Raw genomic sequence first — 13,218 nt, forward strand, 5'->3', positions numbered from 1 at the left:
TTGGTATGAACTCTGTATTCAGTATCTGGTGTTGTTACCTGATTAATTTGTCCTCCTGCAGGGCAACATTTTGAACCCGATCAGGAACAGAGTAGCCCAGTGAATGAAGGTTTTTTGTCTCAGAAATGATTTCCCTGAGCTCTGGAGAAAAGTTCACAACGTATCGCGCACCTCTCTGTAGGCTGCCTTCAGCTGGCGGAATATTCTTAAAATATAAAATGAATGATTGTTTGAGAGAATAAGAACAGTTACTGTGTCTAAAGTAATTAAAAAGAGAAAGGTACGTACTGGTTCTGCCTGGGATTGACTTTCACTGGTGATGACCAGCAGGGGTTTGTTCATTAGTGATGGCAAGTTGTGTTCTGTTGCAGTCATCCACTGTTCATACTTCTTCCCCTCAAAGTCCAAGAACTTTACTGCTGTTTTCTCATACTTGTCCTTGGCCTGAGCAGAATGCATCAAAGTCAAATCAGAGAATGACACATTAACTGGCTCGACAAATGAATGGCACTGATAAGACAATCTACAAATGAGTATCGGTGTGGCTCTGATGGCTGATGGCTGCACAACCTGTTCGCTTCCAGGTTTATTTCATTATTACTTAGAGTTTGATGTTCAGTGATCCAGATCTATTTATTTCGGGATGTTCACTTTGATGGTCAGTTCAGCCATTAACAACTTTCTATTAAAGTGAATTGACTCACTGCGTGGCTCTGTTCACTCTCCAGCATCTCGGACACTTTCAGGAAGGGAAGGATGGTGTGTTTGATGCGGTGGACCAGAGATTGGCTCCATCTGATGGCTCCTGCCACAGGAGGCTCATTCTTAATTAGTGGTGGTTTGTCCTTGTTTGCCTCAAAGATTTCATTTATACTGTCCACCTATAATAAAGACAAAAAAGCTATACAAACCTCTTTGTTGCAGGCTGTGCTCACTCTACCAAAAATATCAACATCCTCAATTTCATTGTACCCTCCTGTACAGTGACAATAAAGACTATTCTATGCAGCACAAGAGGAAATATTGTCTTGTTTTATACTTGTTGAAGGACGAGGCTGCATGCAATTCAACTCCAGATTGTATATGGCTCAATGATCTAATGATCATCTTGATGAATCAAATGTATATGGAATAGGTTTCCTAAGTAATTACTAATTGTGTTAATTGCAGTGCAGTGTAATGCTGCAAGTTGTTACAGTGGTGTAGAGATTATGTATTGTTGTAGGAAAAAGTTAGCATGGCCCTGGTTCCCTCTTTGGGATTTTTGAATTGGATATTGTATTGTTATAGAAAATCATCTCTTACATAGTCTTACTACAAAATTACTATCCAGGTTTTCTATAAACTGATCAATGTACAAGTCGTAAAGTCAGAGTTAGAACAGTGTGGAACTAAAGTGGCCTGTAGAGACGGACTAGTGAGTAGATGAGTCTCCGTGTTGCTGTGAGGACGTTTAATGTCCCCGACAACCTCTGTAGTCTCTTTCAGACACTTGTTAGCAACCGCTAACTGTTGTTAGCACATGAAGAGCTTCAGGATTAAACTGTGGGACATTTAATGATGGATTTTATGTTGGAGAACAAAATCGTGTAAATATGTTCAGCCTGTGGTGACACACAGCTTATTACACACATTTAACTAAAAACACATTCAACACACTCACAGACTTTTAAGGTGAGGGAACCAGAAGTGCTATCATGCTAACTAACGATTTCACTCATTACTGTGGCACGCTATAAATTTTACACTCTTGCTTACAGTACAATGTAGGTCACATGCACGGACACGGACTGTTCTTCAACTGAAGTTTGTACTGATCAGATTTTATCATTTTATTTGATGTAAATAAATTCAGATGTCAACCAGCATGTTTCCTCCATTTCACAGTGCAGTACCTCTTTGCAATACTGAGCCAGGATGTCATTGAACTTTCCCATCAGATGCTTGTTGATGGCCTCTCTGGAGCGGATGTGTTTGAACTTCTGAAGCATGTCGAAGGCAGCGGCTGAACAGCGCAGTGTCTTAAAAGACTGATCAATGAAGCTGATTGCCTCTCCCTCAATAGCCTGTGCAGACACATGTAAGAAGAGGATCAACTTGATAACTGAGGTCAATATGTAAACTTACTGGTACAAGCTGACTGCAAGTATACTGATAAAACCAAGCTTAAATTGTTGTGTTGATCTAAAACTCACAGTTTCTGTGTCCTGGATGTCAAACTAACCTGAACTTTATTGTAGAAGTCTTGCATGATCGTTTTCCAGCTGCTCATCTTACAGATGTTGAATGGTTTGAAATTGATGCCTTCGATCGGCAGAATCAAACTGATCACTCTGCGCAGCACTTCATCGATGTGTTTTGGTTCACCGGTGACCCCTTTCAGCTCCGGACCAAAGAAGTTATGGAACTCATCCAGAATCTTTGTAACACAAATGTGGGGGACGTCTTTTAAAAACCGAGGTGCTTTAAACACATTAACACATGTTAGTGATTCAGTATTAAAGATGTGTTCACTGACCTGCAAAACATTGTAGAGGTCCTGGCAGACAGAAGCAACGTAATCTGTCCTCTCAAACAGTCTTTTACGGTCGAATTCCCAGCGTGGATGCCTGCCTGATTCTTCAATTTCAGCACGCACCTCAAAGTAGGATGTCTTCCACTGCTCCACAACCTGTTTAGCATCATGCACCTTTGATTTGGCCGCTTCCCTCTTTTCTCTGTCCAAAGCACAGTATATTGTTAAGATACACTAAAACCTCAACACTCCCAGTTTGATTAAGGATTCTGATTGAATTTGACGTAAAATCCAAATTTCCAACACAAGACGTCAATGAATCCACACATACTTGAATAGTGTGTTGACATCAATGACGTGATCCACACGTTCACAAAGCTGCCAGGCAATACGCTCCATCAGAGGGACCATGCGTTCATCAGTGTTGTAGTGGCATGAGATCATCCACACAATCTGCAGGCACTCCATCAGAGGAGGAATGTCCTCCAGGATCACACCAAAATCTGCTCCAGTTGCCAGATTCTACAACAGACAATGGTACATCTGATAAGTGAAGGTGGAGATGGTGCAACAATGTACAAGCCATTTACAACAGAGCAAAGAGGAAGTCAATGTAAAGAATATTCCACAAGAATTTAGTTCACCGTGAAGTGTCTTCCCATCAAGAGGAGGAAGCTTTTAATTTCATCCGCCTCCACAAGGTATTTGGAAAGTTCGGCAAGCGTTTCCTCCAGGGTCTGAACGATGCTCACATCTGCTTTGTTCATCACCTCCAAGATCTTCTTTACCACAGGCCGTTTAAGTTGCTCACTCAGAGCACTCAGGATGGCTGCACGCTCCTGCCAGAAGACTGTCTCAGCCAAAGGCCCAGGCCCCTGGAGAAAAACGAAAAGGTGGTCTCAGGATATCACTGTCTATGTGTTTAGTGGCTTCTTCTACCAGGTTATTTCACTTGGAGCTGACAGGGAATTCATTTCTTGGTGATATTTCATTCATTTTAGCAGCAACTTTTACCCTAAATCCTTCACTTGGAGATTATGTTCTTCAGCTGTGGTGAAACCAAACTGACTTTGACTGAAATTAGGAATACAGGACGAGTCACAGACCTGAGGCTTTTTGTTTAGCTGCTCCTCAATGACAATGGTAATCTGAGTCTGCCAGTTCATCACACACTGCTCCAACTTCTCTACCACCTCTGGATTAGAAAGCAGTACATCCACCTCTGGCTCCAGATCTAGCTCAGGAATGTGCAGCGTAACCTCTGTAACAGAAAGTATGATCTTCAGATTGTACTGTTCATTATTAAACAAGCCTTAAATTACATTTGGAAGAGAAACTGATAACTTCCTGAGATGAAACAATAAGCAGTCTATTTTAAGAAACAAACCTTGAATCTGAGGGGACTGGTGAGTTGTGCTGACCACTTCAAGAAAGCTGTACATTCTGATGAGCAACTCATCATGAACAGTAACTTGTCCATTTGACTCCAGAAGAGTCTCCTCCTGAGGAGAAACTGCCCTGCTTCCAGAACCAGTCATCTCCATTTGTTGAGCAGTGAGCGCGGGTAAAGCAACCTGGCAAGAGAGAAAGTGAAAACATGCACCTCGTCTAAATTCTTCAGAAAATCATAAATTATTTGTTTCCATGGTGTTTTTCTGCTACTGTTACATGAAGTGATGGTGTAAATATTGATGGTTGCTTTTGGCCACTTGTGAGATCTGTTTTATTTTACTTACATTGGCAAGCTTGCTCTGCTGCACAAGAAGGCGTTGTCCATAATACATGCCAACCTTAAATAGCCTGGGCATCAGGACACTGGCCTCATCCATGTCCAGTGGTTCAACAATGGTCTCTATTGAAAACACCACGTAATCACCTCGTACTTTATATTTTCAACAGAGTCTTGAACGTGCTTTATTGTAGTGGTACTGAACTGTCATCTCACCCTTTGTGCTCCTGGTAAAGTAGAAGACACGGGACTTCAAAAACCTCTCTGGGTGTTCGTTTACTGCGACATGAAGCTCAATGTGATAGACCACTTGAAGCTCCATCTTCTGAAAATGCAAAATCAACCAAACCCAAAAACATGATTATCTCTATCCTCTCCATAGATAATATACCAACAAATGATTTTGAACACAATCACAACCTAAGGTGCAATAAAGAAGACAAGAAGTTTCAAATGAAAGTTCGATCTCACAGGGCTGGGACTTTGTCCATCTGCATCCTCCTCCTCCTCCTCCTCCTCCTCCTTCTCAGGATCTGCAGAGTCCCTATTTTTCCTCCTGTCTGAGTTCATAACCATGTGGTTAGATTCAGTTTAACCAACCACACATTACAACATATCAATCACTTTCTGGACCTTCATCTCTCATGTAGCCTATTAACACACACTCAGGTCCCAGAAGTAAACATCGTATTTCTGTCAGTTTAATTTACTGGTGATGTCTGACAAAACCCAGAAGAGTTGCATCTTGGGTCTGTCTCTAAACCAGTGGTGTCAAACTGATCCAGTAAAGGGCCATGTGGCTGCAGGTTTTCATTCCGACCAAGCAAGAACACGCCTGATTTGGATCAGTAGTTTATCATCAGACAGATGAATATCAGACTGTAAATACGTCATTATAGTGACGCCCCAGGCGACAGCTAGTGAAGTCCTCTCCTAACTTAACCATTGTAGAGATGCATCTGTATCAGCAGCTCACAGAACAGAACCAGAACCAGAACTGCAGTTGTCAATATGAACAGATTTATTGTGATATTCATCTAGTTTACCACCTTTTCTGATCCAGTTGGTTCCATGTTGGTTCTGGTGCCGTGCTGATGTATTTCACTGAGCTTTAACACAAAACTACATGAGGTATGACTTTATTTACAATGAAGTACAATGTACGTCATCATCTCTCATCAGTCACTGCCTGGTAAAGATTTTACCGTAGGTACAAAACACATTGCGCTCATTTCTGTGAAGCGCGTGCGCAAGTACCGCACCGTAAAAACGAAATCGACATTAAACCGACTGCGTCTAATATTAAATAAAGTACTTTACTATGTGCTGTCTGATAACAGTTCGACTTTAGCTTGTCAATATATTTCTTACTGATGAATTAATAAACTGTGATCATATATTACGTGCTAACGTCTTTCCAACAGAACTATGCTCACTGGGCTAGCTTAGCCACACTGACGGTTGGTTGCTAACGTTAGCTCGTTCTGTTAACGCTGTGTGACACTAACTGTGACTCACCCACTGGAATTTCCACTTCAATTTCTTCCTCTCTAAAAGTCTTGAAAAACATAAGAACTGAAGTGGACTCCTCCTCAGAGACAACGTTCAAATAGTGGAGAATCTTCTCCTCCTCCTCTCCGTCTCTCCGGCTCAGGAGATCATCGAACGCGCCGCTGTCCGGTAAACCGAACCCGGCGGACACTCTCTGTCCGATCCACTCCACTCGAAAATCGTCGTGGATCATATTTGTCAATAACAATGACTTCACGTGTTAAGCATTAAAACTTGATAACTTTCTGATTAACCTGTCGCCGTTTGAAGCGTCAACATCAGCCCGTGCTCTCAGGGTTCACGTTTAATGTTGCCATGGCAACCACCAAACATCTCGAGACGCTTCCAGAGAGGCGAAACCACGCCCCTTCCGGTTTGCCTCCACGGAATCTTATTGCAGTTACACTTTGTCAGGCAGTGACTGAAGAGATGAAAAAGCACCGACCCGGTCTGAACTGGATCAGAATCTCACACATGATGTTTGTCAGTTTGTTGTAATTAAAGTCAAACCCAGTGAAGTACATCAGCACGGAACCGGAACCAACATGGAGCCAACTGGGTCAGAAAAGTCTGTAAAGAAAATGAACATTGCAGTAAATCTACTCATCCTGATGACTGCAGTTCTGGTTCTGGTTCAGTTCTGTGAGCTCCTGATATACAGGTGCATCTCTACAATGATTAAATTAGGAGACGACCTCGCTGACGACACTGTGACGTCTTTATGATGACGTATCTGCAGTCAGATATTTCATTAGTTTGATTACAAACTGACAAACGCCATATGTGTGATTAATGACCCAGCTCAGACAGGATCAGTACTTTATGTCTCTCTTCATTACTACCAGACAAAGGTTTGATCAATAAGGTCCATGAGGGGAACCTCCATTACAGAATATACACCGATCAGGCGTAACACTACGACCACCAGTCTAATAATTGTTGGTGTGATGTAAAAGAAAATGTTATTCACCAGACCAGGCCCCCTTCTTCCACTGATCCGTGATCCTACATCTTTCCTGCTTCTAACACATCAACTTTGAGGACAACATGTTCAGTTGCTGTCTAATACATCCCACTAACAGACGCCATGATGAAGACATGATCAGTGTTGTTCACTTCGTCGGTCAGCGGTCATAACATCATGCTCGATCGATACATCTGTATGGAACCGATTCAAATAATTTTTCAATCCTGTTTGAATTGAGCCATGAATCACACATTTGTAAATTTAAAAGAAAAATGTCCAAGTCAAGAAAGTCATTTATCTAGCCTCTAGATTATTAACGTGCCTGGTCACGACCAAGGTGTGAAAATGTTTCGGTCTAATTGTTTAGACTTTATTTGGAGGGACTGCACGTCTCCACACATGCGCGCGCACACACACACACACACACACACACAGGCCATATTACATCCAATTCTAATATGCAAAATCAATTAACATAGAAAGAAAGAAAAGAAACCATGAAACAAGTTTAATTTTCTCAGTCAACTAAGTGAAAAAAGGGACCAGAACCTAATATTGTGCTTCAATAACACTAGAACACTTAAAAGACGTTCATTATATGTACATTATAATAACGGTTGACATCTTGTACACAACCACAAGAACAGAATAAAATAAGGGAGCAAAGTGCAAAGAGGCTCTTTGAAACATCTAAAGAGAATCTAAACTTTGGGTTCAGTGTGCTTGGACAGCTTTGAGGGAGGGACAGACTATCTGTACGTACGTAACCCGAATGTTTGACGTGGGAGGTCAGTCAGTGGTTGTGTTTCCTCCCTTCGACATGAATTCAACATCAGTTAGTTCTGACAGGTTTGTGTAGTCACATCATTCAGACGCTCTGTCACATTGTCAGATGATTATTATGGAGGGAAATATTAAAAAACTAAAATTTGCTTAATCAAACTACCTTTATTATCTGATTAAACGCGTAAATTATGTGCTCACAGACCTACTTTGTGTTCACTGCTAATTAGAAAAGCCAAACGGAGATGGTGAACGTCAACATGTTAGCATTTAGCCGACAGCCTCACAGCTGTGAGCGTGTCTGTAGAGTCGTTACTTGTTTCCACACGATAGAAAGTGTTTTCCATAGTTAAATAAAAGAAAGTAGAGTTTTAACAAAAAGAACATCTTGAAACAATTCTCTGAATCAATCAGATGACCGTTCATCTTCATGTGGTTAACTTTGTGACTTTCTCACCATCGTGACATTAAAATCAGCTTCATGTTAAAGTGGAGATTAAAATCCAGACGCAGTTCCATGAAAACAAAGCAGAAACTTATTTTCACATCACGAGTTGCTCTTGGTGCGTTTCCTCTCCCTCAGCGGCTGCGTCTCTCTCGGCCTTTTCCTACAGGTCGTTCTGCTGGGACACAGCAGGGACACCGATTCCTGAGCGTCCATGATGGACTCTTCTTGTTCAGGCTCGGCACTGCAGCACACGGCAGGGACGGGAAACGCCTCGAGGGTTAACGTCTGAGTGTGGAACAAAGGTGAGCAGGCGAACAGAGCTCTGACGGCCTCGTGGAGCAGCAGGTTCCTCTGCTCGGGTGAATCGTCTGAATCTGAAGCTGCAGACAGACACAGAGTGTTCGCTCACAGACAGAAACCGTCTGAAAACTATCAAAAACTGCTTGTATAGCTACAGGTATTTGTATTTGTCCCTTTTTGGCAACAAAACTAGTCAGTGATAGTCACCTGAGTCCAGATTAGAGCTGCAACGATTAGTCTGTTAATCAATAAGCTGCATTAAAGAAAATTAGTTGCAAACTCTTGATGATCGTTTCATGACATCGTCTGGTCTCTGATTCTTAACTGTGAAGATGTTCTGTTCACGTCATTAACACACACTGAAGAAACTGTGAATGTGATGATGATCACAGTGTCGTCAGGTGCTGCTGCAACTACTCCTCAATTAGTCATTAATCAAAATTAATCACCTGAATTTTGTTGAGCATTTCATTTATTTTATTTGAAGACTAAAATGATTCATCTTTTACTCATGAAAAAAAATCAGCAGATTTAATGACAATGAAAATAATTGTTAGCGGCTCTAATGTGACACAGGAAAGCAGAAGTTATCACATCTGGGACGCAGGAACAAGATTATTTATTATATATTTGCTTTTAAATGTTGCTTAAATTATTAAGTGATTAAAAAATAAGTTTCCAAATGACTTTCTGTCTATCAATTAATCATTTTATTTGTTTTTCTATAAAAAAAATTAAAAAAAACTATGAACTATGGTTCAGCTTCTGAAATGTGAGGTTTTACTGCTTTTCTTTGTCATGTATGACAAAGAAAAGCAGTTTTGGACTGTTAGTTCACTTTGGGCAGTATAGACTTAATGATTAATCACAAAAATAATCGATAATGAAAACGGTTGTAAGCCTCAGCACTGTTGAAACCTTAGAATGTCATGAGGGCGAGACTATGGCGATGTTGCTGTGATTATTAATAATCCTCATCTGTCTACAAACTCAAGAAAAAGGTGAGAAATTATGTCCAAACTGACAACTTCAAACGTCTCATCTAGTCTGACCAACAGTTCAACACCCCAAATATTCAATATTTAACATTAATAGAAAAGAAGCCAATCAAACGACTGTTTTCAGTAACAATCGGACACATAACGAACCTTTTCCTGCGCTGCTCTTCTTCTTCTCTCTTAGTCGTCTCCTCAGAGCTGAAACATCCGCCTGCAGCTTTTCAACCAGGCGTTCACTCTCCTCCACATCTCTGCATGCTTTCTGTCCAACACAAAACACACAAGCTGAGTCACAGTGTGTGTGAAGCAGCAAACAGGTCCAAACACACTTCCTGCTGCTGCTCACCTGCAGCTCCGACTGCAGCGACTCGTTCATTTTATTCACTTCGTTGACGTCTCTCAGCTGCCCGTTGGACGAGAAGAACTTGGCACTGGAGCGATAAAAGACAAGTCACATGATCAAACACACAGACGAGATCTAAATCTCCTGTTCACCGAGGCAGGATCATACCTGTGTTTCTTCATGGTGTGGTTATAACCTGCTGCAGAGAACGGAGCCGACACCTTCCAGTATGCCAGCTGCTCCAGTAAACCCAGATTATTGACCAGCACTGGGACATTCATGAAGCACCTTCACAGAGGAGCAAAGAAACACAACAGTTCATCGAAAGCAGAGCAGAGAAAACACAGAGACTCTCTGTAACACAGGGATGACCTCTTACTTCAGCAAATGTAGTAAAATCACAGTGCAGTTTGTTGTTTCATGACTGTGAACACTTAATGAAGACAGTCTCTGACCTACAACAACACACTACCACAGTGACAAGTCTTGCGTGTTGACCGGATGATAGGACAGGTGAGCAGCTGTCGTTAGTTACCTGCTGCGGGAGATGAAGGCAGCGTACTCCATCCTGTGTGTTGAACCTGCAGCTGTTACCTTGCTGGGTGTCAGCAGCACAAAGATCATGTGAGGGTTGGACAGAGCGCTTTTCAGCTTCTCATGGACGACCTTCTCCCTGAATGTCATCTGTTGGTCTGTGTTCCTGCGCTGACGGTACCAACCAATCAGGTTCTCCTCCAGGTGGTAAACACACGACACATCAGTCAGACGTCTCAAATTCACTGTTCAGCTCCTCTGATGATAATCAGTGTGAAGTTTTACCTGCTTATTTTCTGCCAGGATTTTCTTCACAGCGTCCACATTCACATCTCCCATGTTGTCGTAGAAGCTGCAGACACAAAGATGAAGACGAGACAAACATCTGGTGACAGCTGCTGGGACTTCACCCTATTCTTCATAAATGGAGTGTAAATGATGAAATCAGTGTAAACAGTGTGTTCAAACAGCTGATCAATGTTGGCAGGTAAGACTTTAGCACTTTAGACACAGAAGCAGACAGGCTGGTACAGACATGCTGCCACAAACTGACACTTTTTACAAGGAGACAAACAACTTCAGCTTCTGGTTTAATGCTGAATTTACAACAAAGACACAATGAGTTAGAAATTGTCAGAGACACAGTTTCATAATGTGTATAAAGTTTGTTTTAACTCAACAAATCTTAAAATTCAGCAGTTTGGTAAGGGAGTCTGGGTCAGTGGGGTTAAAGACGTTATTGCCTGTCCAGCTGTACTCACTCGTTCAGTTTGTGGCAGGCGATGTGCTTCTGGATATCTGTTAAAGAAATAAAGATGGTCATAATGTGACAGTGAGGATGTTTTACTGTGTGCAACCGTGTCCAACTTACTGTAAACCTCCTCGATGTGAATGTGATCAGCCTGAGAGTCGCTGATGGTGACCTGCTCCTCGATCCTGCTCTCTCCGAGGATCAGACCCTCCTGCACAGACCACACAGAAACACAACTACAGATTATTTCATGGACACTATAGTGTATGTGTGTGTTTGACTCGTGATGCAACGTTGACTGACGTCTGATTTATCCAACATGACTGATACGGATAACAGCCATGACTTAAAGCCACTGCACTGAGCTGTGTGTCGGTCACAGTGTTTATGATTTTCAGTGGACAGTGTCATGTATGTTTTACCTGCAAGGCAACAGACCAATGAAAGGTGCTTTACATTAAGCATAAAAAAAATAAAGTCAACAAGATAACATAAAACATCTGAAAACAATTTCAACAGATTAAACATAAACTCCAATTTAATAGACAATGACAAAATAATTAATCCATGAAATCAAGTGTTGACAGGTTTTCCTTCACTTTACCGACCAACGTTTCTACTCTGACCCAAATCACAGACTGAAAACTTTAACTATTATTCAGGCGCTAATCGACTTCAAACGATGTGTTTACACCAGTGTTCTGTTTGCTAGTTTGCTAATCCTCTTCAACCTGACACCACCTCCAGGTAGGTAGACTTTAATGACATATGAATGTGTTTCTCACCACGTCTGAATCCCTGTTAACATGCTGGAACATTAAAGAGGATAAAACAATCCCAGACACACGGACCGTCGGCTCCGCCATGATGGTTGTTGACGATAAAGACGCTGGAGCGAGCTTCCGGTTCTTCTTCTTCTTCTTCCGGTTCGGCAGTTCAGTAATCAAAGTATTAAACCAAAATCCCAAAATCATGACTTTGGAGAAAATGATTATATTATTGAGACATTTCAGATGTGCTCTATCTTAATTATTCTAACTGCTTTAGTTATTAACTTTGTAAGACTGTGAACGGCTGCAGACCTCATGGTGAAAACTGTCACTTGTTTTCGTTGCTCAATGTTTTACTCAATTTTGGCTCTTCAAACCCTCTGTAAGATATGTTTTTAACAAGTTCTGAATTAAATATCTTCAGTCTGAAGCGGAATGAAAAGCCTCCGCACTTCCGCTGTCGGAGCTTTAGAGCGTGACACCCAGCGGAAGTAAACAGTAGCAGCTAGCAGCATTAGCTGGCTGTGTGTAATGAATGAAGTGAAGACGGTACTGAGTCACAGCGCAGCTCATTATTGAACGAGTAATTAAAGAAGAATGAGTTCAGTTGAGAGTTTGAGAGAGTTTGTCAACGAGCGACTAACTGCTGCTGCTGAAGAAATATTCAGAGTTTTTAAAACAACTATCGTCCAGTACGAGGAAGAGATCGATCGGCAGCGCGTCATGCTGGATATCTGCTGGAAACCCCAAGTAAAGTTACACAGGATAGGTGAGTAAAAGTTTCTTATTTTAATAAGACTAATGTTCAGAGCCCTGGAGTGGCCACGTTTCACTACATGGAGCGAACATACGAGAGTTTCCCTCGTTTTGGTTCATTCCACTCCGGGACTCCGGAGGTTCTGAGTGTCCGCTGCACGGCTGGGCTCCGTTCTATAGAAGACCGCGGCGAAACTCCGCTTAGAAAATGATCATTTTACACACAAAACGTTCTGAAACACGTGAGGAGCACTAAAACTCAACAGAAAGAGGTGAGTCTCATTCAACCTGTTAGGAAGATATTTCGGCAGTGATTTTGAGTCAGTGGATCAGATGAGATGGAAGCTATTGTGAAAAAAAAAACCATTTACATTAAAACATTAATAACAAACAATATGAGGAGCATTAAAGTCCATATAACAAAGTGTGTCCTAATCACCCAGTGTATTAATACAATTCGGCATTGGTTTGGAGTCAGTGGGTCACATGACCTGGAAGCTATTGAAACTTTCTGAGTATTTCTACTTGTTGTTATTCGGCCTTTGTTCTGTGGGCCTCCATGCCCTTATAAATGAGGGTTGCCTCTCAATGATCTCTGGAGGATAAATAAAGTCTGATTGGCTGATTAAATATTGTCTGTCTTTTGTTGTTTGTCCCTCCAGAGCTCCCACAGCAACATGTCTGTAAGGAGGAGGAGGTTCTGGCTGACCAGCAGCTCTGTAACCAGGAGAGGAACTCCAGTCTGGACCAAGAGGACCCAGAGCCTCCAGAGA

The 13,218-nt window shown here is 41.8% G+C and overlaps 2 protein-coding genes across 2 annotated transcripts in view; both read right to left on the minus strand.

Annotated features, from left to right (window-relative positions):
- The window catches only part of dnah10 (dynein axonemal heavy chain 10), a 29,427-nt gene extending 23,307 nt beyond the window's left edge, over positions 1 to 6,120 (minus strand). Inside the window, exons 1-14 of the mRNA XM_037116715.1 lie at positions 5,763 to 6,120; positions 4,716 to 4,804; positions 4,461 to 4,569; positions 4,252 to 4,367; positions 3,903 to 4,089; positions 3,622 to 3,776; positions 3,160 to 3,390; positions 2,847 to 3,037; positions 2,519 to 2,717; positions 2,225 to 2,419; positions 1,896 to 2,066; positions 705 to 881; positions 289 to 444; positions 39 to 205 (exon numbers count right to left, since the gene is read on the minus strand). Of these exons, the coding sequence (XP_036972610.1) occupies positions 39 to 205; positions 289 to 444; positions 705 to 881; positions 1,896 to 2,066; positions 2,225 to 2,419; positions 2,519 to 2,717; positions 2,847 to 3,037; positions 3,160 to 3,390; positions 3,622 to 3,776; positions 3,903 to 4,089; positions 4,252 to 4,367; positions 4,461 to 4,569; positions 4,716 to 4,804; positions 5,763 to 5,988 (2,369 nt within the window). The 5' untranslated portion in view covers positions 5,989 to 6,120. The remainder of the gene's footprint in view (positions 1 to 38; positions 206 to 288; positions 445 to 704; positions 882 to 1,895; positions 2,067 to 2,224; positions 2,420 to 2,518; positions 2,718 to 2,846; positions 3,038 to 3,159; positions 3,391 to 3,621; positions 3,777 to 3,902; positions 4,090 to 4,251; positions 4,368 to 4,460; positions 4,570 to 4,715; positions 4,805 to 5,762) is intronic.
- Positions 6,121 to 7,110: 990 nt separating this feature from the next.
- On the minus strand, positions 7,111 to 11,859 carry abraxas1 (abraxas 1, BRCA1 A complex subunit). The gene is made up of 9 exons (XM_037116764.1): positions 11,705 to 11,859; positions 11,040 to 11,130; positions 10,930 to 10,966; positions 10,454 to 10,520; positions 10,170 to 10,366; positions 9,803 to 9,922; positions 9,638 to 9,722; positions 9,442 to 9,553; positions 7,111 to 8,373 (listed from the first exon to the last, which is right to left on the minus strand). The coding sequence occupies exons 1-9, from the start codon at positions 11,783 to 11,785 to the stop codon at positions 8,093 to 8,095; spliced, it is 1,071 nt and encodes a 356-aa protein (XP_036972659.1). The 5' UTR covers positions 11,786 to 11,859; the 3' UTR covers positions 7,111 to 8,092.
- Positions 11,860 to 13,218: the final 1,359 nt, after the last annotated feature.

The sequence above is a fragment of the Acanthopagrus latus genome, chromosome 12 (assembly GCF_904848185.1).
Source record: "Acanthopagrus latus isolate v.2019 chromosome 12, fAcaLat1.1, whole genome shotgun sequence".
Lineage (NCBI taxonomy): Eukaryota > Metazoa > Chordata > Actinopteri > Spariformes > Sparidae > Acanthopagrus > Acanthopagrus latus.

What these genes read in the sequence shown, in the direction of transcription:
- abraxas1 (XM_037116764.1), bottom strand. Translation starts at nt 11,785, where the DNA reads ATGGCGGAGCCGACGGTCCGTGTGTCTGGGATTGTTTTATCCTCTTTA. An exon ending in TTAACAGGGATTCAGACGTG is followed by an intron (nt 11,131 to 11,704) that starts GTGAGAAACACA and finishes TGGTCTGTGCAG; the next exon opens with GAGGGTCTGATCCTCGGAGA. An exon ending in GCCTGCCACAAACTGAACGA is followed by an intron (nt 10,521 to 10,929) that starts GTGAGTACAGCT and finishes TTGTGTCTGCAG; the next exon opens with CTTCTACGACAACATGGGAG.